Genomic DNA, 26,043 nt, shown 5'->3' on the forward strand with positions numbered 1-26,043 from the left:
TAGCATGTGTTATACGACCTCAGGTTAGTGTTAGGTTAATTATAAATGGACAGTTTAGTGCTTTCCTGAAGCTGCTTTGCATTAAATCATTTCTGGCATCGATTGTCTATTATTCCACAACTGTTCATTGCTTGCTTACAGAACGAAGTTAAGACACCCAACACTTCAATATTTACAACATCCAACTGGGCATAGAGCCTAAATTCTAACATAACATGCACTCTGCCCTCAAGTCTTTAGGACACTATGAAACAAGGTAAATATATTTAATGCCCATCTTAATTTATGAATGGAAATACCCAACACATACCAATCTTCAATCGTTATTTTATAATAATTTATTATAAATACATTTTATTTTAATCTTTAGATTGACAGTAAGAATGAATAAAAACAGCCATTACAAAATAGTAAAACAAAACCAAAAGATTACAAGTGGTAACGCTAGATAAAAACACCAAGTTAATGTGCTCAGTGGTGATACAAGTAGCAGTACGGAGCTGATCAGTTTGTGATGCGACTGTAAGAGTTATGCCCTCCCTCATGGACCCTGCAGAAGTCCTGACCTGCCAACGCCCTCTTCTTACACGGCTGCCCAAGCCTTGTAGTGCCACTACACAGAGGACGACCTGAGAGTGAACTGTTGGAAGGAGAATCAGCACAGTCCAACATACACAAGAAGTAGTGTGCTGCAGTAAGCAAGACCTTTAAACACGACTGCACACAAATTAGCACGACACTGAAGTCATACCTGTTGCTTATGACTGATTGACTGGGACTGGCACCAAGTGATTGGCTCACTGCATCCAAGACACCTCCCAGGTGCCTCTGGGGAACACGCTCCAGAACAACCTGCCAATTAAAATGCACAAAGCCTAGAGTGCAGCTGAATGGGATTCCTTTCCTTGTCTTTACACATCGTTACTGACCTTGCTCAATTGTGTCAGACATTAATGAAAAGTTAAGTGACAAAGAAAATAAAGCCACCACAAGAAAATCACCACAATGAGGTAAAAAACAACAACAAAACACCACACCATACCTGAAATAGTGTAATTAAAAATATTCTATTATAATCTTCAGATCTTGTCTTACCAGCATCTGACATAATTCACAGAAATACAGATTTATAAAAATCATTTCTGTGAAGTAGCATCAAGCAAATATTGTGAAGAGCTGCTAAGAATCCGAATTTTTAGTAAATTATAATTCTTAATCCATCTTGGTATCAAATAAATTAAACTAAAAATTTTCCATGCTAAACATTTTAATGTTTGCCCATTGCCATATTTTTAAATGCACATTTCAATTATTCTTTAAGGTTTTTAAGGGAAATAAACAAACACTCAAGTAGTACCTTATACAACATGTTTTAGAACAAGGAGACTTTTGTACTCACTCCACCATGGCCATGTCGAGTCTTGAGTCTGGGTGTAGAATGGCTGGGGGTGCCTAGAGAGATACGTCCATGTCTGGGTGGAACAGCGCCAGATGGAGACAAAGCCACCATGCAGGGGTCACCTACATAATGCAGAGTAAGTGACGAGCATGTGAACACAGACAAGTGTGCGTGTGCAGGCGCACATGCACCCACCTGCCATGCACAATCATTCAGAGAAATGCATCTGTGCATGCGTGTGTGTTAGCTGTTAGCAGTGTTTACATTGTGTGTACACTGACCAACATTTCATATGTACAACTGTCTGACTTTCTGTTCACATGACAAACTTGGAACGTGCGAGTCAGTCAGTCTGAGAACACACCCGTCATAAAGCTGTCCTGACCAAGATATGGCACCTCAGATTCCAAATCACATTCCAGGTCAGCTCTAAAAACAGACAAAAGTAGTCATTGTGGTGAGGACCGTGGCATCCATGCCCAGCTCAGGCTCCAAGCAGATCTCCCCCAGGGGCAAGACTCACTCTCGAGGGGTGGAGGACATCACCGGGCCACAGGCAGTGTCGGGGGGCTGTTCATGGGTCTCCATGGCAGGAGCCAGAGGAAGAGGAGCAGGACAACACTTCTGGCTCTTCAGCTTGGACAGCATCCACAACAACCGCAGCACGAACCAGTGACCTGTGCACAAGTGAGAGGTCAGCGTTCAGACACGCAAACACAAGGCCGTGTTAGCTTCAGAGGAAGCATCCTACAGCCCCATGAGGACTAACCCAGGGAGAGCGTGACGAGGAGCAGCGAAAGTGTGACCAGGTCCAAGGCCGACTGCTGGTTGACTTCGGCGATGGCGTTGACGGGTACGGTGATGAGCAGAGACATGCGGGAGAAAGTGGGACACTGCAGGAAGGACAGCAACACTGCGGCGAACAGGAAATACCCAGCATGCATCACACACGTCCACACGGCATGCAGGCTCAGACCTGAGGAAGCAAAGGGGCATTATGAAATAACCTTTTCACCTCCAAGACCAGCCGATAATGCTAATTCCAGTAAACTGGCATCAAGCCTTCCATTTTCAGTATAAGCAGGATTGCCTTCATTCAGCACTTCTGTGTAAAGAAGTGCGCCACTTTAGAAAGTTTCTTGTTAGGAGAAAGACAAATATGCAGCCGTCACAGAGAAGGTGGGATTTATCCAATGACTTGGATCCTACCACATGACCATGCTGTAAAACAAATAAATAAAAAAAATAAATGCTAAAATCAGTAGGGTTGGGTGTGTGATGTACCTGCCCACCCCAGGTATCCCTGGATCATACTCAGTCGATCCTCTATTCGGTTCTGCATGCTGTCCAAGTGTGTCAGCAGATATCCCAGAGTGGTATTCATGCGCTCCAGCTTCCCAATCAACTCACCGTAGAACTGCACTGTTGTGTTTTGCTGCTGCAGAACACCATTCAAACTGAGCTCTGAAACACATCAGCATTACAGGTGGTCAAACACTCCACACTACATACACCCTAGCACCACGAGGATGACGAAACATAAATGACAACAATATAGCCTCAGGTGATGCTGTGAACACTCCACACAGATTGGCATTTACCCATTTTACTGTAGATCTCCTGGGCACGCCCTCGGACTTCAGCAAGGTCATCCAGAATGGCCCGATGTCCTTCTTGCACATCTGTACCTTGACCCTTTAACTGCTCACTAACATTCTCTGAGTATGTAATAGAAGGACACAAGGACATGTGAAGTCAGATATTAAAATCTCAATTGTGCATTTAAATCTAAATTTAAAACCAACATAAGCAGACTTCTTCAGATCTTAATGAACAATGACTAAAAGAATCTTAAATGGCCATTCAGAAATAAATAAATAAATAAATAGATAGATAGAAACCACAATCTGCACCCCCACCCCCCACACACACACACTCAAGAGTGCTCAATTTGCATTCACGGTCATGTAACCGACCCATTCTCTGGGTAATGCCCTGTATCAGCTGTGCCACCAGCTGCTGCCCGGTGCTGATGAGGGCTCTCTCCTGTGCCAGCCTCTGCAGATTGGTGGTGATCGAAGCATCCAGCTGCTCCTGGCCCTCCTTTAGTGCCCCCTGCTGGAGCTGCAGGGTACTGTGACCATCCAACAGCCTGTCCAGTGATGACGCAGTCAGGTCCCGCAGCTCACGCTGCCCCTCCTACACATACATACTTTCATTTTATGGCATTTGGAAGTTCATCTTCTCCACTAATAATTTAAGACCCTTTCATCCTGGTATATAGCTGCCATTACACCATCTGGATAACTTCTCTTACATTTTTCTGGTAGGGCATCATGTGTGGAGTAACTAAGCCAATTTCTCAAGCATCAAACACTTTGTCCACTTGACTGTCACTGCTCAACCTTCCAAAAAAAAAATCACCATATACCAACTTACCACACTAAGAATAATACAAGGGCACAAGTCACAAGATATGCTAGCGAACCTTCAAATCTTTCATAGCATCAAGCTGGCTTGTTGCCGTGGAGATAAGAGCATTGACGGTAAGCTCTGCCTGTCGGCGGAAGTGCTGCTGGCGTGTGGCATAACACACGGCGCGTGCTCGGTTGCTGACAATGTGATACGCATTCCATGTGTCTGAATCCATATCCGCTGTACACTCTTTAATGGACTGCAAAAAAGAAAAAAAAGAAAAGCTGAATCCGTAGTCACTTCAGGAACCACATGCAATAAATGTAGAGTTTTGTCTTTTATATAAACTGACACTGGACATGAGTGGGCAAACATCAGCACTCATGCTTTAAACGCATATGCTCTCTTGTAGCCATTACACTGGACCTGGCTTAAGCCTTTCTACGGCCAGTCATGGCGGCATTCGGTCTTGTTGGGATGATGCCCATTAAACACAACTCCATGTTACCACATGAGTGGGTCTGTTTTCTGAGACTCATGGTTGATGAAGCCATTTATAGTAGCTAGGGATCCTTTCCTGAGTAGACAACAAAGCACTTTGCTCTGGCTAAGAGTATCTGCTAAATGCTATAAACAAATGTAACAACTTGAAATGTTTCATTTTTCTGTGGCCTATACCATTTCCTCAGTGCAAAGGTAAGTCCCGCGACCCTCCACTTCTGACTGGCAGTTAAACAGAGCCACACCCAGTTTGGCCAGCTGTTCTTCCGTTAGGCCATTGCAGGTAGCCTTGAGCTGAGTAATAACCTGTGAAGAGAGAGCACACAGTGGCCAATGCTTTATATTCTGGTGGAAAATATACAAGGACAAAATACACACCTCAAAAGACCAACAGCTAAAATCACAAAGACTGAAAGGCAGTTACAAAAAAATTATCATATTAGAAGACTGTCAATTTCCAATTTGTCAGCTATAAAAGAGGCCCGACATATAGAATTTTGTGTTTTTTAAAGCAGTAAGAGGCATGGGTTTCTAGAGGGACAAAGTAGTTAGTATTAAAATTAAGCACATTGGTGATAGAAACTGCAAAATACTGCATCATGGGGAACATTCTCAAAATACACAACGGTATATGCCAAATGAAAACACACTGCTTCAACAAAGAGGAAAAATTAAATTAAAAGCAAGTGTTAGACAGGTTTACAACCGCTAAATACCATAAAGCTACATCTTGCAGAACTACAGAATCAGAACCTCGCTGAACAAAAAAAATTAAAGATTTTTAAAAAATAAATAAATCATGTGGGACATGAGCTTCAGTAAAATAGAATTATAACAGGGATGCCATTTAAAACAACCATACATAATTGCAAGTGTTAAACAGGGTGATGGATCAATAATGACAAAAGAAGTGATCTCATGACAGTTGATGTGATTACTGCTCCACATGATGTATAATAGCTAAGGGATAGCAGGTGATTTTACAAGACCAGGTGTACCCCATGTTGTAAAGTGCTCCCTTGTGATGTTTCTATATTTCAAGGTGAAAATGCATGCAGGCTGCTAAAGAAACTCGAGTAGTTTTATGCACATTTGGATGAGGGTATAAACACCTTCCATGGCCTCTTCCATCATGCAGTTACCTTAAGGTGGCAGCTGTCAAGAGGGCTGAGATCCATCTGTTTAGCCACAGATAAAAACTTCTCATCCGCAACACTCATTTCAAAAGATGGGACCTCGCCGTGCAGAACAGATGAGGCAGTGGCAGAAGCTGGGGGCATAGAGGCTGGTGTAGGTGCAGCCTTCTTCAGCCATTCAAAGAAAGCCTCAGCTATACTCCGCTGATTACCCAGCAGGCACATCAGCAGCAGCATCCAGGGCACCTCACCCCTCTGAAACATTTCACCCTAAAAGAGCTGGACAGGGAAGAAGATTGGATTTCAGAGAGAAAAAGGAAAAGATAACAAGGGGAGCGGAGGAGCGGACACAGAAAAACAATGGCGGCGACAGGACAAATTCTGCCTTTTCTACTTTCGAGGTTGCAAGCGTACGTACGAGGGGAATTATTTCATACGAGTTTTTGCACAAACAGCAATGCTATAACGAAACATTAGGAGTACTTGAGTCTAGTTTGAGAACTGTGTTCATATCTTTGAACTGATTTAGTCCGTCAATTGATTTAACTTGACACACTTGCCGTTTAAACTGAAAAATGAGATTCAGGTTCCCTCGCCCAAACAAGTCTGGGCATGGATCTTCACAGGTGACTAGAATCACTGAACATCACCGTGTGTTAACACTCCGCTCATAAATTATATACGAGTCTTCACCAACAGACAGAACATTAGACAGACCATGTTCCTTTGAAAAAAATAAATAAATAAATAAATAATAATAAAAAAAAAAATTAATAAATATATATATATATATATATATATAATAATTAAGCACAACTTTTAAGTTTCTGTCAAATAAAATGCGCTTAACATACTCACCAGTGACTTTTCAAAAGCTCTTCAGGAAACCCTCCTTTGCCGTATAATCCTAATCCTAAAACACTGTGATTGGATCATCAACAGTAGTTAGTTAATTCCACGCTGGGCATGATTCTGTCTGAACAAGACTGCCCCGCTACTGTTCAACTATTTAAAAGAAAAGGGACCAACCAGTGAACATCAGCGGCGTGGTAGAAATCTCGCGAGACAGTTCGGGTTTAGCTGGCGCGAGATTTAACTCGTCTATACTCTTGTCGTGGTCGTCCAGTCGTTTTCATTTGACAGAAGTAGCTAACGCTAACCTTCTGGATTCATGCACTTAGCTGTGTAGCTAGCTGGTTATTATTTGTCAGAGAGGCATTATTTAACGTCTCTGCATTAACGAATATGTCTGTACTAGATGAAATGTAAAAAACAAAAACTTACTTGCGATGGATTCAAAGCCTTCACCTGCAGTCGTCGTTAGTGCCGTCCCGCCATATGGGCATGTCATCCTCAGCGCCAAGTGGAGAGGCTCTACGTTAGCGCACCATTTTAAAGGTGGCATGGTTACCATAGCGGAGGAGCAACAATGATACAAAGCTTTCACGCCATCTCATTAGTTGTCCTTGCGTTGTCTTAAGATGTTGTAAGAAACTAAAGACTTGCTCACGGTTCCCACCTTTGTTCCAGGGGTTGTGAAAGCGATATTTGAGGAAGAGCTTGGTGTTGTTGATCTGCACCTCAGCAACAAAAGTTGTATCCTGTATGTGTCAGAGAGTGACGTGGTGGCAGGGAATGACTACAAAAGAAAGATTGTCCGATTCAGAAATGTGAGCTTTACCCTTTTAAAAACAAATTTAAGTTAGAACCGTATGTTATATGTAAGTTAATTATTAAATGTATATTTCCTAATCAGTAATGGTGTAATTCCTGTTCTTAACCATATTTAATGCTTATTCCTTATTAGTGTTATTTATTACACCTCATGAATCTATGATAATTTACCTTTTTTTTAAACTCTTAACAAGATGCATGTTACTTTTAATTTTTTTTATACTTTGTCAAAGGCCAATAGCAACTTCCATGGGGTTGTTCTAGTGGAGAAGACTCGTCTCAGTGAGCAGTATTTCAGTGGCCTGCAGAGGTTTGTGGTACTGGAGCTGGGTTTAACCCTGCTTGCTGTCGCCAGTCCTGTTGAAGCAGCCCAGCTCATTTCACAGATGGTGAGTCACTGGCATTATACATGTGCACTTAAGATATCCAGCGTATTTTATGATCAATTTATGAATTTATGTTATATATCACAGATTATCTACATTAAAAAAAAGTGAAAAAGAACTAGGCTCAAGTACTAGAAGATTAATAACACTTCTGAAATGTATACCCAGACCCATCTATTTTACCACTATGAGACATGTTGTAATGTGTATTTTAGGTTATTTCCATAAAAAGCATTCTAAATACTGTTATCCCTAGGGTTACCAGCTGATGATGCATTTAAGGATGCTTTTAAGTATAATTAGCTAACCTAGTGATGGTTACTCAGAATTGCTCAAACTGTTTGAACACAATGAATCAATTGATTCAAACAGTTCCTGTGTTTCAGAACCTGGGTTTCATACATGACCTGATGTCACACACAGTAGTGGGGAAATTCAAATACATGGAGCGATCTGCTCCATTGAAAGTGTAAAGTGCATTGAGCTATTTTGTAAGTTAATATGCTTTAATTAATAGAGATGTGGTACTATAAATTAAATACTCCAATAACCTTATCAATCGACCAAATAATACCTGTCAATAAATAAAATGCACATGGTCTTCAATGATAGCCTAGCTGGGGCCAGTATTTCAACAACGGCCATTCTTGCATCGTGGATCATTTTCCAGTGTATACCGAGAATGTTGTGACTGGGGAAAAGATCCTGTGAAAGGGGAGCCTGTGGACATAAACAACTTGTTGATGAAAGGCTTAAAGGGGTCAGAGTAGGCTGTCGAAGCAGTCTGACAAACAGGTGGTGCACAGTCAAGTAAACAGCAGCAGAATATAACACTGCTGCTCCATCTCATGTGTCTAAACACACAACTCGTTCTTCCTTAGCACGGATGGGTTGTAACAGGAGACAACCAGTTCAGCTGCCTTTGACCTCTAAGGGAAACAGAAAGGCAAGACTCCAGGTCAGAATTTGGTGCAAGCAGCATGAATCGATGAGCCCTTCCTGACAGGTGTCAACAGTTCAGGATGGTGAGGGTGGAGAGATGATGTGGGGAATGATTTCTTGGCACAACCTGGGTCCTTTGATACCTGTGGTTGGATGTTTGGACAGTATGGCTTACCTAAGCATTGTGGCTGACCAAGTTCATCTCTTCAGGGCAGGATGGCATCTCTTCATGGCAGGCCTTCACAGTCCCTAGGTCTTTAATCCTATAGACCATGTAGAATAGGCTATTCCGAGCAGTACCGCCATCTAATTTGTGGCAGCTGCATGAAGCTATCCTGTCCACATGGACCAAGATTTCTGTGCAACAATTTTACTAGATGGGTGTCTAATAAAATGGCCATTGTTCGTGTGTAAATAGTTGTAAGTGCCAGTAAATCAAACCACAAAATCTCTCTCACTCTCACTAACTTAGAAAGAAGCTTTCCTAGCTACCAGAAAGGCCTGGTCGTTCTGGCCTTTCTCATGCTTCGAGCTATTCCTAAACCACTGTTTCTCCTGTGAGGATTCTAATTGGTTTGGAGTGTTCAACACACTTCCGTTCATTTCTCCCATTACTAACCTAGTATGGGTCTATAATAAAATAAAAACCAGACAGCTGACAGCATGTGAATCTAGAGCTCCATTCAAACTGCCAGTCTCTTATGTCATTTTAATAAAGTAGGACATTATGAACTACAGCCTTGCTGACTAGCTCAGAATGACAGCTCAGGGCAAGGTATGAGCTAACATCTTGATATTAAAATATAGCGAAAAGAGGTGTCACAACTGACATTTCCAACTTCGTTACAGTACTTTGGAAGGTAACACACTACTCAAAGGGCTGGTACATGTCAGAAGAACTATTAATTATTAGCAGACTGACATTTTGAACAGCCGCAGCATGAGAGACAGGAGGTGTCTGTGCGTCTGTCTGTATGTTTACGGTAGCTTGTGTGTGTCAACTAGCTGTCATAAAGATTTGAGCTTAAAGCTGTCACGATGTGTGACATTTTAGCTACTAAATTCTATGATATTCTATTATAAAACATTGACAGTATTTTAGCTTCCTTTACAAAATACAGGACTGGCACATGCATCAGGAATTAATCTTGTACTCTGTGTATGTAGCTGCCATATAACATGACAACCGTTTGTGATCCTGCATAGGTCCATGGAGAGAGCAAGGAAAACCCTTTTCGCAGAAGAAGTGCATGCAGACTCTTAGACCCGGTGGTGTTGAACCTAGTGCAGCAGATCCCTGGGGTCGGCAAAGTAAAGGCCATGGCTCTGCTCCAGCAGTTCTCCAGCATCCATCAGATCTGCAACCTCTCAGCCCAGCAGCTGGAGTCTGTTGTGGGGCAGGCCACTGCTCAGCAAATCTGGGGTTTTTTCCATAATCAGCTCAGCTGACACTACACGACATTCTACTGTGCAGACTTTCACAAGGACTTTTTAGCTCAAACTCTTTAACCTGCTGCAAGCCAAGCGCTCCGATATCAGAATACAGCCATCCAAACTTGTGTTTAATGTTTTTTTGCTGATTTTTATAAGAATAATTTAGATTAGCAAGAAAGTCAAGCTGCATAAACGTAATTTGAATTCAAAAGTTGTACAAAATATAATTAGAATAAATTACATGCTTATTTGTTAGATCATTTTGTTTGCTTTTCATTGTATTAAATATCTATTTAAATGTATAGCTCATAATTTTATTTACTTTTCACCTGTGATTTCTCATTGACATCTGGAGTGGTACAGTTTCAGAAAATGTTTTGACCCATTGATTATTAAAAAAGCATTGGTGCTTTTTGTTTGGTACAATGTACAATAGTCACCCACTCTTGTTTGTTTGGTTGTTTGTTGGGGTAGTTGTTGGTTCTTCTTTGTTTGTTTCTTCCATATACTTGCATGATGTGATTATAGTGTGTATAGTATGGAAAACAGTTCCAAGGAAAGTGGGTCCTGTCTATATTGGCAGACTTGCTGGACACTGAAAAGGGATGTTGCTGAGTCCAAATATAGACAAAATACATTGTAAACTTTAGAAATATGTTTGTACATATTTTAAGTATAATAGCCTTTATAAATAAGAAACATACTTAATGTAAAATTGAATTGCCATATTACCTCAAAATCACAGAAAAAGTCTAAAAACAGATTTCAGTGTAAAAAAGTATTACTGAATCCAACTATTTAAATTTGTGAAACATTTTGATGACTGGTATAATCTTTAAGAACAGGGAAGACTCCGTGTCCGGTTCCCAGGTGTTGGCACCATTTTGACAACTTCCTGATCGAGGCAGGGAAGCAGAACACAGGATGCATAGATAGAACACAGCACATTTAATGTATTTATTTATTTAGTTAGTGAGTTGGTTAGTTTTTGTTGAACAAATCAATACCTATTATGTTCACTTTTCATTCATTCATTTAGCTTCTAAACCTCTTAATCCAATCCAAGTTTGTTAGAACAGGGAACAAAGAGGAAAACAACCCTTGACAGGACACCAGTCCATCACATTGCACCTGCGCACCCACTCATGTCAATTTAGAGACACCAATCAATCTAATGCACATCGTTGTAATGTAGGAAGAAACCAGGGTAACTAGATGAAACCCACACAGACCGCAGCCAATCTGGAAATCGAACCCTGATCACTGGAACTGTGAGGCAGTAGTGCCCCACAGATAATGCTCAATTGATAAATGAGTGACTTCAAGTCAGTGAATCACAGACTTCCTAACAGACAGGGCACAGCAGGTGTGGCTGGGAAGACATACATCTGACCCTCTGACTCTTAGCACTGGTGCACCTCAAAGCTGTGGGCTCTTACCCCAACGATTGTACCTCCAATTAATCATCTGTGAAAATCCTATTGTTTACAAATGACCCCACCAGGGTTGGCCTTTAAACACAAACAGAGTTTAGTTTACCCAAATAAAAGGAAAACAAATCAGCTGGTACCTAGATGCAGTTACAACCAACTGAAGCTCAATATCCTAAGGACTGCTGAGGTGGTTGTAGACATTTAATTGGAGGGCTCCCTCCAAAGTCCCCCTCAACATAAAGGGCTCTGTGGTTTTGACTCTGGAGTCATTCACGTTCCAGGGCCCCACCAGGGACCCGAGATGGGAGGGGAATGGAGACTTCACCAGAGAGTGAGCTCGATGGAGGATGTTCTTTCTAAGGCACCTGGAAAAAAAAATGCAACCTGCCACAGGCTCTGATAATCCAGTTGTACACTGCTATCAGAGTCCACCCTCACCTCGCACATAACCAGTTAGCTCCTCCACCTCAAAGAAATAATCCAAACACCAACACAGAATCAGAAGCACCCATTCACTCAGTAATAAACGCATGACTACAATAAATGGTTCTTCAGACCTAGCTCACACATACATATTCAATGGTCCTTTTCATACCCATTTTATTATGTCTGTTTAAAAAAAAAAAAGGTTTTGATTTTATTCCCTAATTCTGAGTACACTGTCTATATCTGTATATAGTCCAGTATGTCAGTTTGGTATGTTGGTGTACAATCACCAAGACAAATTCAACATGTAATTGGACATAAGTGGATTCTCTCACCACCAGATGGCACCACTGATATCATTACTTATTTTAAATTTGGAATATGGCAGTCGTTGATTTAAAAAAAAAATGCGGAGTAGATATTCAAATTTGAAGTATTTTCCCGTGATGTAAGGTTTAATTTCATATGTTGGGTCTGCAGTAACTCCGATTGCAATTCATGTCTCATGTATAAGTGAAGTGAAATTTGCCAATAGATGCTGCATTGGTGTCTGTTTCAAAATGTAGAATACATATGGTTCAAGTTATTGTAATATTTAATTACTAACTTCTAACCTGAAGGGTGGTGTCATAGCCTCAAAGCCAGTCAGAGGGCGTTTGGTAAGTCTGCCCTCACTCTCTCAATTACTCCCTCAGTCTGTCTTCCCCTCAATTTCTGTCCCCTTTGCCCTGTATTTCCTTGGTGGCGCTTGTGATGTATTGGTTTTCTGCTCGACTTCTTCCTTTAAGTGCCGCACACTGCTGGCAGTGTTTTGGCCTTCCTGCCGGCTTACAAAGCAGCTCCCCTTTTTACAGGCTCGCTGGCTGGAATCAGCTGCATCCAGGGCCCTTTATTGTGCTATCAGTGTTGTTAGCAGGGGAAAAGCCAGAGCACAAATTCACAACTTGACTTCCTAAATTCCACGCCAGGGATCCTTTCAGGATGAATAGGGGCATGAGGATGCCCGTCTGTCCTAGTGGTGCTGGGATGTCTCCATGCTCGCGTGTCCAAGTGGTGCTGGGATATCTCTATGCTCATGTGTCCTAATGGTGCTGGGATGTCTCCATGCTCATGTGTCCTAATGGTGCTGGGATGTCTCCATGCTTTTTTCTTTTGGCCTGTATGGTTTCCCATCCTCAGTATTAGATATTTTGGATGGTTAGAGCTAACTTTAATATTGGGGCAATAGAAGATTGTTTGTATTATTTCATTTTGAGTATCTGGTCGACGTGCAGTGTAACATACATGTAATGTTTTTTAAGTCACAGAGTGGCAGTTGAAATTGCTATTCCTGTATTAGGTTGCTAGAGACCTTGGTTGAGACACGACTAGCTCCGTTTCAAGTGCTGCTACCCGAACGTCTCTACAGATTAGCGCTATCCCACGAGGATAAAGAGTTTAATAAAGAATTTAATAAACCTTTAAAATGAGTGAGTCAATTAGAAAATAAATCTTAAACACACACTATTCAGCTCTGAATTAATCACATGCCATTTCCCTGATAGAACAGTCAAGTAGTTCGGTCACTCCTGTGGAGTAGTTAGCATTCCGTCCTGGACAGCGACGGATGCTGCGCCTGCGCGGTCTTTTAATTGTGCATCAATGCACTGAAGGGAGTTCAAGAGAGGGATCTGAGTTTGCTTTTCGTAGGGTAACTGAAATGGATGGAGCAGAGCGGAAAAGAAGTGTCTGCGCCAAGCCAGAGCCAGAGGCTCAGCAGAGCATAACGACAGACAGGGAGGTAAAGCGCGACACGATTCCCGAGCGAGTGACACTCAAAAAAGAAATAGGACTACTGAGCGCTTGCACTATTATTATTGGTGAGTTGCGACACAACTGGCTTATGAGCACAAAGTTTTACACCGAAGTGTGTGTGTGTGTGTGTGTGTGTGTGTGTGTGTGTGTGACAGAGAGAGAGAGAGAGAGAGAGAGAGAGAGAGAAAGAGAAAGAATATATATATATATATATATATATATATATATATATACACACACACACACACACACACACACACAAAAGTTTGGAACGTTCATTTAGAAGGAGGTTTTGTGCATTTCATCATTTTGATAGACCCTTTTACTTAAATTGTAAGGAAATCCTAACTATGTAAACCAAACCTAGTTTTATTTTTTGCCAGTTCATGTTAGTTTGTTTTATGCGTTTCTAATTTTAGTGGGTTTAAAGAACCGGCTTTTGAGCGTATCATCCAATTTATCCTTGGAGATTACCTTCCGTTAAGATGAACACTGCTTTATTAAATCAACTGACGTATAATTATAGGTAAATATTTGATTTATAGAGTAGTGGAAATCTTAGATAACCACTGGAGCACAGGCTCTAAAATTCCTTTTACTGATGAGGACAAAAGCCTTTATTCGCCTTTCTGACAACCTGAAATTCAGCAAAACTTTAATGTGTTAGACGCGCATTAGTACATGAGGAACATCATAGAGGAGTTGCTGTGCCTTTCGGATTCTTTCATATACTTTCCTTGGAAAGTAGGAAACATTTCGTGTCTTTTCGTGAATCTGAAATGGGGCCATATCGTGTACGATTTACAGGACCTAGTTTACTCACATGATGCCTGTGTTTATCGACGGTTAGTCTTTCGAGAGAGTGGAGGAATGGAGTTATTCGCGCTGTTATGTAATCCTGATGCTGCCACTTAGTTGATTTGGCGCAGCTCGGTGCGGACTAGGGAGTAATCCGATTCTATCACAATGACCATTTCCTGTGTTGGAGGGATGGAGTACGCTCCAGGGGACCCTGTCTTATATGTTCCTTTCTGTCGTTTGCAAAGTCTGGGAATAGGTTAGATCTGGAATAGAAATACATTGCAGTCAGCGCAGCCTTCCAAGCAGGAAATATGAGAGAACTCAGCCATAGCAGTCTTAAAAAATGATCTTCCACAAAAAAGTAAAAATAAGAATATAACTATATATAACCTTGCTCGCTGATAGTTACTTTAAGGTTTATAATATAATTTTGATTTTACAACTGAATTTTATCTTTGTATTCTATGATCCATCATGTACTCAGCGAGCTCAATGAAAACTTACAACCATGAGAAAAGTTACATTATGTACACTAAAATTATTTACTGTACATGTGCCGAGCTCATGTAATCTATCTGACTTTAGACATAGCATTAAACTATTGTTTCTGACAAAGGCAAATCTCAAAATCTCTTCTAAATAACTAAAAATGCTGTATTTCTGTGTATTCCTGTGGATTTCCAGGTGTCGAGTGTATTTATACTGTTTATATTGAAAAAAAAAAAATACTGTGTAATACCACCATTTTCTGTTTCTGTGTTTCTGTTTTCACTGGTTTCTTTCTCTGCAGGTAACATCATAGGATCTGGAATCTTCATCTCTCCTAAAGGCGTTCTCGAGCACTCAGGTTCTGTTGGGTTGGCTCTGGTGGTATGGATGTTAGGAGGCTGCATAGCTGCGCTTGGCTCCCTCTGTTATGCTGAACTTGGCGTCACTATCCCCAAGTCAGGCGGCGACTACTCATATGTCACAGAGATTTTTGGGGACCTTGTCGGGTGAGTCTAGTGTCACATTGAGATAACCTCACGGAATAAGTGAAGACCCGGGATCAAGTTTTGGATTTCAAAACATTTTAGTACAAATTAGCACTCTTGGCCTACAAACTTCATATGGTATCTCGTATTACACAGTGAAAAGTGCAATACCATTACACACTTTAGCTTTGCTCCAGAGGGACACTTTTGCTGAAGGTCTGAGAGTGTAGTGTAGGAGTCTTGGAGAACAAGGAGAACAGGGAGGGATGTGGAAACCTGTCCCAGAGAACAGCGCTGTGTAGAGAGGAGTTGTGCGGAAGCAGTCTTTCTTCCAGACTGCAGCTATTACGCTGCTCCTTCTTACAGGAGTCCTTTTTAGTCTGGTGCTCTAACTGTTCCAGTCAAAGATTTGCCATAACTGAGACAGTATAAAAATCATCAACTATTAAAAATGCATCACAGTTTAATTAACTTTTTAATTCATAGCCACAAAACTCTCTCCCGACCCCTTGCCCTACACCAATCCAGGTTCCTGCTGTTGTGGAGTGCAGTGCTAATCATGTACCCCACCACTCTGGCTGTCATAGCCCTCACCTTCTCCAACTATGTCCTGCAGCCTGCCTTTCCTAACTGTGTCCCTCCATATATGGCCACGCGAATGCTCTCCGCGACCTGCATATGTGAGTACATCCATTCCTTGTTTTCTTTATTTGTCCTCTTTCAAATTGCACCGCTCCATTTCTGTTCACTGTGGCTACAGCTTTCCCTTTCTGGCTCCTTGTTTTTAGACGTCATGTTAATATTGCGTAGGACTTGCTTGTTTTAGACCATAGAGGCTGTGTGCGCGCGTGTGTGCGTGCGTGCGTGTGTGTGCGTTCGTATCCGTGTGTGTGTGCGTGTGTGTGTGTGTGCGCGTGCGTGCGTGTGCGTGTGTGTGTGTATGTGTCTGTGTGTGTGTGTGTGTGCGTCCGTGCGTGTGTGTGTGTGTGTGTGTGTGTGTGTGCGTGCGCGTGCGTGCACGTGCGTGTGTGTGTGCGCTAGAATTTTTATCAGAGACCATTTTCACTTATTTAATAGGGTAGTAATTTCATTGTAAAATATGCATGCTGTTCCTGGGCTGCTCTAAAAGACGCATGAGGGAATTCTTCTGAACGGCACAGAGAGGCTGTATAGTTTCATGGTCTGCTGAGATATGTGACCCATTCAAATCAATTGCAGTATATTCTAAGCACTTGATGTAGGAACTCAAACAATATATAATAATATTAGGCTCTTACAGGCATTATACAGAATAAAGTTGTTTTGATTAAATACCATAGTATTGTACTCTTTCTTCTATACTGATACACATAGAAAGGAGCATCACAGGTGGTGATGGGTTTGGCTCATTAACACAGCTGTGTTAAAGAAGCTGCGTAGCACTTAAGAGTAAATCTCGCTTTTCTTGGCTGCGCATCCTTTGGAAATGTCAGTTCTTTGGAAACGCCTTCCCACAAATACAGCAGCTACCCACCACGAAAATGTGGCAGTGCATTTGGTGCATGGAAACGTGAGCTGCCTTCAGCCCCCCGTGAAGCTGTAAATACTGAAATGCAAAACAGCACCAACAGAAGTAGCAAGACAGATGTAAATGTGATGGAGGGCTATTCATGTGGCTTCTCAGCCCTGACAAGACAGAGTGCTTAGAGGGGCACAGAAGCACCAACAGCAGGGCAGGGAGCCCATGGCACTTGACTGCACGTCGCAGGAGACGGCCAGGCCCACAGTGTGTGATTATTGCATTAGCTCTCATTATTCACTCTTGTTTTGGGAGTTCAGCACAAGAAGAGGTCTGAAGAAGAGTGAGGCGCTCCAGCTTTTCACGGACCTGCTCGTCGCTTTTGGTTTTTGTTCTGTTACAACGGGAAGCAATTTGTTAGTTGGGGTTAACAGGGGCAACCTTATTTTCACGGAAGGAAAGGGAAACTGCAGGGAGAAGAAGGAGATGGGGACGGTGATGGATGGGTCGACAGAATTCCAATTCCTCTCCTGTTTTCCTCAGCATTCCCATGTTGATGTTGTTTTGGGAATCCACATCAACAGCCACCCTGCTCCAAAGACTCTGCTGGTTTCACTGGAGTGCTTTGGCATTGTATCCAAAAGCATTGCAGGCTAAGCAACCTACTCACAGTCCTCATTGAAATATGGCTACATCATTATGCATTACTTGCAGAATAAGTTACAGTTTGACCCACTTCTGATTCTTAGCGTTACAGTTACCTGATACATTTATCCAAAGCAACTTACAATTATGACAGAGTGCAATTCAAGGTTAAGGGCCTTGCTCAGGGGCCCAACAGTGGCAACTTGGCAGTGGTTGGGCTTGAACTAGCTACCTTCCACTTACAAGTCAAGTACTTTAACCACTGAGCGACGTTCTTAATACCTTGGTGATTCTTAATGCCTGTGGTTAATCTGTGTGTGTGTGTGCATGCATGTGTGCTTGGTGCTGTATTTGTAGTATTTCTGACATGGGTGAACTGCTTCAGCGTGCGTCTGGCCACACGTATCCAAGATATCTTCACTGTGGGGAAGCTTCTGGCTCTGGGCCTCATCATAGCTGTAGGACTGCTTCAGATCTATAAAGGTGAGGGCATCATCCTCACCTGGACCAAGACAATTTAGTACTTAGCATGTCCCAGTTTTCCATTTTAAAGTCATCAGTTAAACAACAAAGTCCACATCAACCTAATATCAGGTCTATATTTGTATTTGACATAATGCTCATTAGTGTAAAAGCAGCCCTGAGCTCTGTTCACAGCATAAGGTTTTATACAGGGTAATCTAGGGTAATCCTTTTCTTTGTAAGTATTCTCTAGACAGTTAATTGTAAAGAAGGATGCATCTGCCCTTCTCCATAGGTGACTACGAGGGCCTTACTCCACAGGTAGCATTTGAGTTCTATAAGACTCCATCCGTGGGGCAGATTGCGCTGGCCTTCCTTCAGGCCTCCTTTGCCTTTAGTGGCTGGAACTTCCTCAACTATGTCACAGAAGAGGTGGTGGACCCCAGGAGGTAAGGGTTTAGTTCCTTATATGTCACCTACATAACAATGTGTTCATAATTATATTTGAAATGCAAGGCCCTAAAGCTGTGATTGTATGTCACCTTCAAATATGTAACTTTTCACTGCTGGCAATGGTTTAGTGCTACAACTTCACAGGGGGGCTATGTACTTTTACAAATCATATTCTCAGGTGCAGCTGCCTAGAACGGTGGAATTCTATTGGTGGCAGTGGGCAGGAATACTGGATGAAGGCTTGTCTGACAGCCTCAAACGCTGCTTTTTTAGCTCTTTGACTTAAGAATAATGCAGACTTCTGTTTGACATATACCGCCTCCTGATTTTATGCTTCCAGCTGAAGCCCTATGCCTTAAATGGTACAACACATAACCAGCTGTAAATGGCTGCTATCATGTTTATCTTTTTTACATCTAGGTTATTTTAGTTACATGTATGCTATTAACAAATCTTCCATTCAGCACAGTAGTGTTTCATACATATCTATTGTTTCATTAGGAACCTTCCACGTGCTATTTACATCTCCATTCCCCTGGTGACTTGTGTGTACACACTCACCAATATTGCCTACTTCTCCTCCATGTCTCCAGAGGAGCTGCTGGCCTCCAATGCTGTGGCTGTTGTAAGTACACACCCATGTCTCTCTCCCTCTGGTGTACGTACACACCCATGTCTCTCTCCCTCTGGTGTACGTACACACCCATGTCTCTCTCCCTCTGGTGTACGTACACAACCATGTCTCTCTCCCTCTGGTGTACGTACACACCCATGTCTTTCTCCCTCTGGTGTACGTACACACCCATGTCTCTCTCCCTCTGGTGTACGTACACACCCATGTCTCTCTCCCTCTGGTGTACGTACACACCCATGTCTCTCTCCCTCTGGTGTACGTACACACCCATGTCTCTCTGCTCATTTGGGTACCTAGCAGCTCACATGAAACATGCACTTTTAAGTTCAGCTCAGATAGAACAGTGTTTTGGAGTACTCCCACTACTACATGCTGTTTATGGTGTTTTCACTCCTCTATATTAGGATACTAAGAAATGGTCAAATTTTATATGATATCAGTAGTCTAACACTGTAAAGTTTAATATAGCTGCTAATTTTGCAGTTTCATTATTTATGGCAAGTGAAATATTTGGGGGTTCTCTACATTCTGACCTGTTATATCCAACAGACATTTGGAGAGAAACTGCTTGGAATGTTCTCCACCCTCATGCCCATCTCTGTGGCCCTGTCCACCTTCGGAGGCATTAATGGCTACCTCTTCACCTCATCCAGGTCAACCCAACCCTCCCATGATTTTTTCACTCCTTCATTTTGGTTGGAATTGTTGGAATGTTGGAATTACCTAACAAAGATTCAGTGTCTTTGATTGCTGGTTGTGGTGATTTGGGAGATAGTATTGTGCACAAATGTGGACCACCTAGAGTTTCAATGGAGACAAGGTTGAGAAAGACAGCCATAGAAAACCTATGGCTGAATATTACAATTTTCCTAATACAGGAGAGCTGCAGCCCTGAAGAATTTAGTTCCAAGTATATTCCAACACCCCTCATTTAGTTAATCAATCTCATTTTTATGATCAGGTGTCTTGGAGATAAACTCCGACATTTGGCACTCTTGTAGTAGAAGGTTCTGCTGCCCTCTTCTGGACATTTAATGATTCACAATCAGTAGAAGTGGGCCTTGCTTAGTGACCTGAACCAATATGTTCAGTCAGGGTGCTGATTCAGAATCAGCTGCTGAGCCATCATTTGTACTGTTGAACATGGTGGTAAATTAAAATGCAAAATCCATCATTTTCATATTCAGAGAGAATAAAAACAGTGATGATCACCCCCCCTTCACCTGCTAGTGCTTGAAGAAAAAATGACCGTAAAGTTAAGTCTAGGCTACAAATGACACAACAAGCTAGGGCTGGTCTCTAATCTAACATAGCCCTACATACACAACTTCACTCCAAAAGCAGGGTTATCCGTAGTAGGTAAAATCCAGGCATGCCAATTGTGTCGTGTGTGTCGTGTGTCTCTCTCACAAAAAGCTTTTAAACTCTCTCCTTAAAGAGACCGCAACCTCCAAAATGGGCTACATGCCCCTCCAGCATCCACACTGATGACTCATATTGCATCCTAATCATTTTTATGTTGTTTTCTGTTTGTGTGCACGCATGTGTGCGTGTGTGTGTGTGTGTGTGTGTGTGTGTGTGTGTGTGTGTGTGTGTGTGCATATGTGTGTGTTTCTAATGTTTCTGTGTGCTTGTGTTGGTGCACCCTCAGACTTTGTTTCTCTGGTGCGAGAGAAGGACACTTACCCAGCCTACTGGCTATGATTCACTTTAAGAGCTGCACCCCCATCCCTGCCCTGCTTGTCTGTGTAGGTTCCTATATGACTATCTTCTCCCATATCAAAATTTAATACATTTAATACATACTTAATATTCTCAGAGTTTCCTTCTAACTGTCCATAGATTTCTCCATTTGCAACTAATTCCGTCTCTGATCCTCACTTTTATTTTTTATCTTTGCAGTGCACTGCAACAATTGTAATATTGTGCATTGGTGAAACACACAATCTTATAAACTATGTATCCTTCATCAACTACCTCTCTTACGGAGTCACCATTGCTGGCTTGCTGTATTACAGATGGAAGAAGCCAAATCTGTACAGACCTATCAAGGTATCATCAAACAAATATGTAACCACTCATAAAATTTTGGGCTCTTTTGTGTCTTGTAGCTATGAACTTGTGGGAGGATTAGACATATGAGTATACAACATAAAACAGAAAAATAAATTAGTATTCAACCTACATTGGACTGCTATTTAAGTAAATGACAGATCTTGATGATGACTATTCAGAGACATTCATGTGGAGGAGTCTGTAGATATTAACAAGATGAATGTTTATACAGACTACACATTATCAAGCCTGTGCACAAATAATTTTTCAAAATTTTTTTGAAAGCTGGGAAAGCACAGAAACTGGTCTATAATTAGAGAATAGATGTCTGTCTTCACTGTTATAAATATAAATCACTTTTGCTGTTTTCATTTTTCTGCAGGGATTTGTAAATGAACTTTAAATTTGAACCTTAAATCTTTTGACCACGCAGAGCACAAAATATATGAAATTCAAAATTACATTGACCCAGAAATCCACTTCTGAATTCAGTGGAAAGGAAGTGAACATAAAGAAATGCCCAAGTTATTACATTTAAGTTAAACAAAGTTTGTAATATTTGGTAATCTGCAAATAAAAAATCTAAATGAAAATGTTGAAACAGAAAGAATATATGAAAATACATTTCTGGCTATAATAATCCTAAATTATGTTGGAAAATGTACATAAAAAATTAAAAACAAAAATGTCTAAAACCATTGTAATAATATATATAAAACCAAAGATATACTGAATCAGAGTTCACTGTATATGCTGTATTGTTCTCTGTGGAGATGTAGGCAGAAACATACAAAACCAACACTAATCTAATTTTCCTACTACAGAAGAAAACTTCAAGAATTGTAAATAGAATAGATTACTATGAATCAACCAGCACACTACTTATTAATATGCATGCTTTCAAATTCTGTGATCTAGTTGACCTTAGTTCTGCACAAATAAAGTAAAAAGCATCAAATAAATGACTTCCCAACTATACCCAGAGGTTGTTTGATATTAGAGAGAGCCAGCACCAACTCAGGAGAATAGATATGTTTACAAAATCAAGGGAAGGGCAAGTATAAAAAAATACATGTATACCTGTCAAAGGGATAAACTTGTTGAATAGTTGTGACATAATTAAAATGGCAGTTCACTTTGCAGATAAAAGAGGATAAAAATAAGGTGGTAAAAAACACAAAAGCAAGTTAGCAGCATCACTGTGTATGACACTTCTTATTTTTAGTTGTGTTTTTGTTTTGTCTTTGTAAAGTCGAAATCTAGTAACGATAGGATTGCATATTAGAATATGACAGGTTAAAAAGGTAGGGAAAATAGGCTATAGCTTCAGCCTTTTTAGTCAATCTTTTTGGTTTTGTCTTTTTTATGAATTTAAGGCCTTATTAAGTATTTGTTTTTATGTATGTATTCATTGTGGAAATGTTTTAATAAGGACCAAAATAAACTACTAGTATTAGTTCTACTTCTACAAGATGAAACAATGCAGTGTTGAACATGAATGCCTCCAGTGCTGCATACACTTTATAGCGCCACTGAACACACTTTTACAAACAGACAGAAATGGAAAATTAGAATCGATGATGATCAGGTCTTATCTTTGCCACAAAACATTTGCAGTTAATGTTTGGGAATTTCTCTTTGGTTAAATTTGACAAGCAAATTACTTCTGTTGTCAAAAATAGTTTATACCATCTTTATTAAATTTTCCAAATTAAGTCATTTCTAACCCTCCAGGATTTGGTGAAGGTTATACATGCATTTGCACATAGTACATGTACATGACATAGGTGACAACAGAACCTCTTTGGCTTATTTACAGTTGGTGCAAAACACAACAGCAGATTGCTCACAGGGGCAGAGATAGACACAGGTCACACCCTAATTTTATCCTCAGATCTTTTAGGCATTTTTAAGGCTTTAAATGGAGCTGTTCCTTTTTATATTAAAAAGTTACCCCAACCCTATTCTTCTTCCAAGCCCCTAATACAGCTGCTCTTGGCCGTTCCACAGTCTCATCTGAAGCTCAGTGGAAACTGCAGGACCAAGACTATGGAACAGACTGCCATTACATATCAGATCTGCCCCCTCCGTCCACATGTTTGAAATGAGATTGAAAACCTATTTGTGGCAGTTGGCATTCTGAACTCTGCAGTTCTGCTTGATTATTTGTCCATCAAGATATATGTTGTGCTGTTATTGGTGTATCTTAAGTGTATGGATCAGCCTTATACAGCACTTTGATTTTAAATGTTCTTTATGAAGAAATCCTTACAGTCCTTACTCTGATTGCTTCTCACCGCTTCGGCTCTTCTCCTTTCCTTTCCAAAGGTGAGTCTGCTGGTGCCTTTGTGCTACCTGATGTTCTGGGCACTGTTGCTGGGCTTCAGCCTGCACTCGGAGCCTGTGGTGTGTGGCGTGGGACTGGTCATTATGCTCACTGGGGTGCCTGTGTACTTTCTGGTTGTGTATTGGAAAAACAAACCAAAGTGTGTCTATGACTTCACTGGTAAGTTAAAAGAATGATGTATTTGACTGGGAAAGCAATGACCTAAAGTAGACTGACTTGGCAACAAAGGAGCTTATAAGAGCTATAAACTATAAGATGGAAAGCTCTTCATTGGAATGTTAAGTACATAGTCTAAGACTAAGTCTACATTTAAAGTCTACATTATCTTTTTAATCTGTAAATCTTAATCTGTAAGTATTTTACAGTTCCAGTACACCTGTAATGCACACTTGTATATTTCCTGGCCTAACTAAACTTCTTAAGCATGTACAAATGTGAAGCTACTTCTGAATCATTTACCTCATGTGGACAAAAAACCTTTTAAGTAAACCTGGTACCCTACATTTGAACTCCAAGCCATTTCAAGTCTAAAGTGCTGTAGGACACAAAAAAAACAATAACTGTGTAGCTCGCTGTTACATGTTACGTGTTTGTCTTTGCAGGTTACATGTAAAGATGCATGCATTCTAATGTAAAAATACAGCAATTTGGAAATTTCAGCTTGGACATTAATTCAGTTGTAGATCCCGAGTGAAAACTGAACATTATTGCAAAATATAATTCTGGGGGAAAAAAATCTGAATTCCCTCAATAGAATTAATTGTTTTATATGACTTTAGAGGTGTTCACAGCTAGTACACATGATCAGGTCTGTTATCTTTGTTACAGAGTGGGCCACATATCTGGGTCAGAGAGTGTTTTTTGTGGTTTTCCCCCATATTGACCCCACTGAAGCCACAACATCATCAAAATGGAATGACAAGTCTTCTGTCACAAGCACAGCTGCTGGCCCTGTCTAACCTTTATATTTTTGTCTGTTTAAGAGAACAAACATTTCATGCTTCTTGGGTAGGTGGATGGTGGGTTATGTGAGTGCCCCTTGTTTTAAAGCCCTGGAGTATGATTCTTGGGTTAGTTTTCAAATGCGAATGTCCATGTGTTAATTCATGGGCCTTGCACAATGTTTTTCTCCCCTTTTGTGTTTGCACCATTTCATGCAAAATAATGTCATGTGTATGTTAACGTTTAAAATAGATTTCCAATGCTTTATAGATGTACTTGTAAATATATATTAAATGTTTCTAATCAGTTATTTGATTTATGTAAATGTTTCCCATTACCTTTAAACTATGTTTTACTGTGTATATACTGAAATCAATTCTTCAGAAGTACCGTATAACTGGGATTATAATACTCTGATTTATGGTCACTGTAATTCTTTATATTAAGAATTATGTCCAGATTGCCTTTTTATTACATGCTTTACAGTGGTAACTGCTTGCTCAATAAGATCTTGAAGGCATACATAAATTTGGGACAAATAAGGATTAGTGATCAGAGTATTTATTAAGTGGCATTTGGTGAAGTATACAAGACTTGCGTGAGGTGCTAAAAGTCCCGCACGGTCCGCGTCCGTTACCTCTTTAATCCAGCTCTTAAAATCTGGAGTTCAGGGATGCATTTTCAGTCTTGTGAATGAACTCAGAATCATAATTCAGTGACAACCACTATTACTATCTGATCAAGTATGCATTTCAGTAACAGATGAGGGTGCATGACAAACTGCATCTTACTCCTTATAAAATCATTGTTTTTTGTTGTTGTTGTTTTTTGTTTTTGTTTTTTTTAAAGTGGTTAAGAACTCAATCTAATTTTGTATCAATTTTTTATTATGTTTATTTTCTAATATGTGTTTCATTTTTAGGAGTACTTTCAAATAGTTTCATTGAGATCATAGTTCTCTGCACAAAAACTTAAACCTCTCTGTATCTCATTCCTGGGCAGCTGTGGAAACAAACTGCACTAACTATTGCACATTGCTAATTTAAAAAATTATCAGTGTTGTTCTATTCTAATGTAAGTATGTCTGAGCTGTTATGTACATCCTGCTGTCAGTACCCTTTCACAGTATGGTTTCAGCAACAACAGAAAGCTTTATCAGCTATACTTAAATATTAGCTCATGGCCTTTTCTCCAGCATGGGCCAAGACCACCTGTAGTCGATTTGCTGTAAATAATTTGCAGGGACCCTGGACTGGATAGTAATAAATGTAGCCAATTGTTTTACACGTCTTGATCAAGTACATAATAAACAAAATAATGTAGAGGTACAACACTCTACACAGAAATCAAGGGACATTATTGCACTTTGTTAGTTACCGTTAAGTTGTACTTTTTTTCGTCTTGCTCCTATTTGCCTATGCAGAGTTTTAAAGGATTCATTTTGCAATGGCTAAAAATGACATGTGAAACTGTAAATTATTTGTAAAGTTTATTTTCAGTGGAAGAGATGTTTAATTTTAACTGTACCTAGATGTTTACTGATCCTTAATGTTTTTGTAAGTGATGAGATGATTTAACAGTTAGCACAGTTAATAAAGTATGAGTAACGCGAATTCATATAACCATTTACTGCACAATTCTGTGGTTTGTTCTGTAAAAAGAAATGTGCCATTCTTACACACCACACGCAAT

General features: G+C 40.5%; 3 protein-coding genes and 1 long non-coding RNA gene across 7 annotated transcripts; 3 read left to right on the forward strand and 1 right to left on the reverse strand.

The window, feature by feature from the left end:
- Positions 1 to 269: 269 nt before the first annotated feature.
- On the reverse strand, positions 270 to 7,072 carry bmb (brambleberry). Of its 4 annotated transcripts, XM_035523651.1 has the most exons (15): positions 6,736 to 7,072; positions 6,310 to 6,456; positions 5,458 to 5,730; positions 4,493 to 4,621; positions 3,888 to 4,073; positions 3,376 to 3,598; positions 3,001 to 3,117; positions 2,684 to 2,863; positions 2,169 to 2,375; positions 1,923 to 2,076; positions 1,764 to 1,828; positions 1,400 to 1,521; positions 1,096 to 1,101; positions 752 to 852; positions 270 to 640 (listed from the first exon to the last, which is right to left on the reverse strand). In XM_035523651.1, exons 3-15 carry the CDS (start codon positions 5,713 to 5,715, stop codon positions 505 to 507), a joined length of 1,884 nt encoding a protein of 627 aa, XP_035379544.1. In that variant the 5' UTR covers positions 5,716 to 5,730; positions 6,310 to 6,456; positions 6,736 to 7,072; the 3' UTR covers positions 270 to 504. The 4 variants fall into 4 exon arrangements, with proteins under 4 accessions (XP_035379544.1, XP_026856837.2, XP_035379542.1 ...); XM_027001036.2 differs by lacking the exon at positions 1,096 to 1,101; XM_035523649.1 differs by having other exon boundaries at positions 270 to 852.
- On the forward strand, positions 846 to 1,923 carry LOC113571856. Its single transcript, XR_003410033.2, has 3 exons — positions 846 to 1,010; positions 1,377 to 1,535; positions 1,747 to 1,923. It is a non-coding gene; the product is annotated as an uncharacterized LOC113571856 (long non-coding RNA).
- On the forward strand, positions 6,488 to 10,320 carry faap24 (FA core complex associated protein 24). The gene is made up of 4 exons (XM_027001037.2): positions 6,488 to 6,849; positions 6,982 to 7,121; positions 7,359 to 7,514; positions 9,660 to 10,320. The coding sequence occupies exons 1-4, from the start codon at positions 6,741 to 6,743 to the stop codon at positions 9,900 to 9,902; spliced, it is 648 nt and encodes a 215-aa protein (XP_026856838.1). The 5' UTR covers positions 6,488 to 6,740; the 3' UTR covers positions 9,903 to 10,320.
- A 3,096-nt stretch (positions 10,321 to 13,416) lies between these two features.
- slc7a10b (solute carrier family 7 member 10b) lies at positions 13,417 to 25,956 on the forward strand. The gene is made up of 11 exons (XM_027000936.2): positions 13,417 to 13,605; positions 15,132 to 15,336; positions 15,844 to 15,995; positions 17,816 to 17,941; positions 18,216 to 18,369; positions 18,875 to 18,998; positions 19,557 to 19,660; positions 20,659 to 20,755; positions 20,910 to 21,059; positions 23,391 to 23,568; positions 24,238 to 25,956. Exons 1-11 carry the CDS (start codon positions 13,446 to 13,448, stop codon positions 24,366 to 24,368), a joined length of 1,581 nt encoding a protein of 526 aa, XP_026856737.1. The 5' UTR covers positions 13,417 to 13,445; the 3' UTR covers positions 24,369 to 25,956.
- The last annotated feature ends 87 nt before the right edge of the window (positions 25,957 to 26,043 follow it).

This window comes from Electrophorus electricus, chromosome 2 (assembly GCF_013358815.1).
Source record: "Electrophorus electricus isolate fEleEle1 chromosome 2, fEleEle1.pri, whole genome shotgun sequence".
Lineage (NCBI taxonomy): Eukaryota > Metazoa > Chordata > Actinopteri > Gymnotiformes > Gymnotidae > Electrophorus > Electrophorus electricus.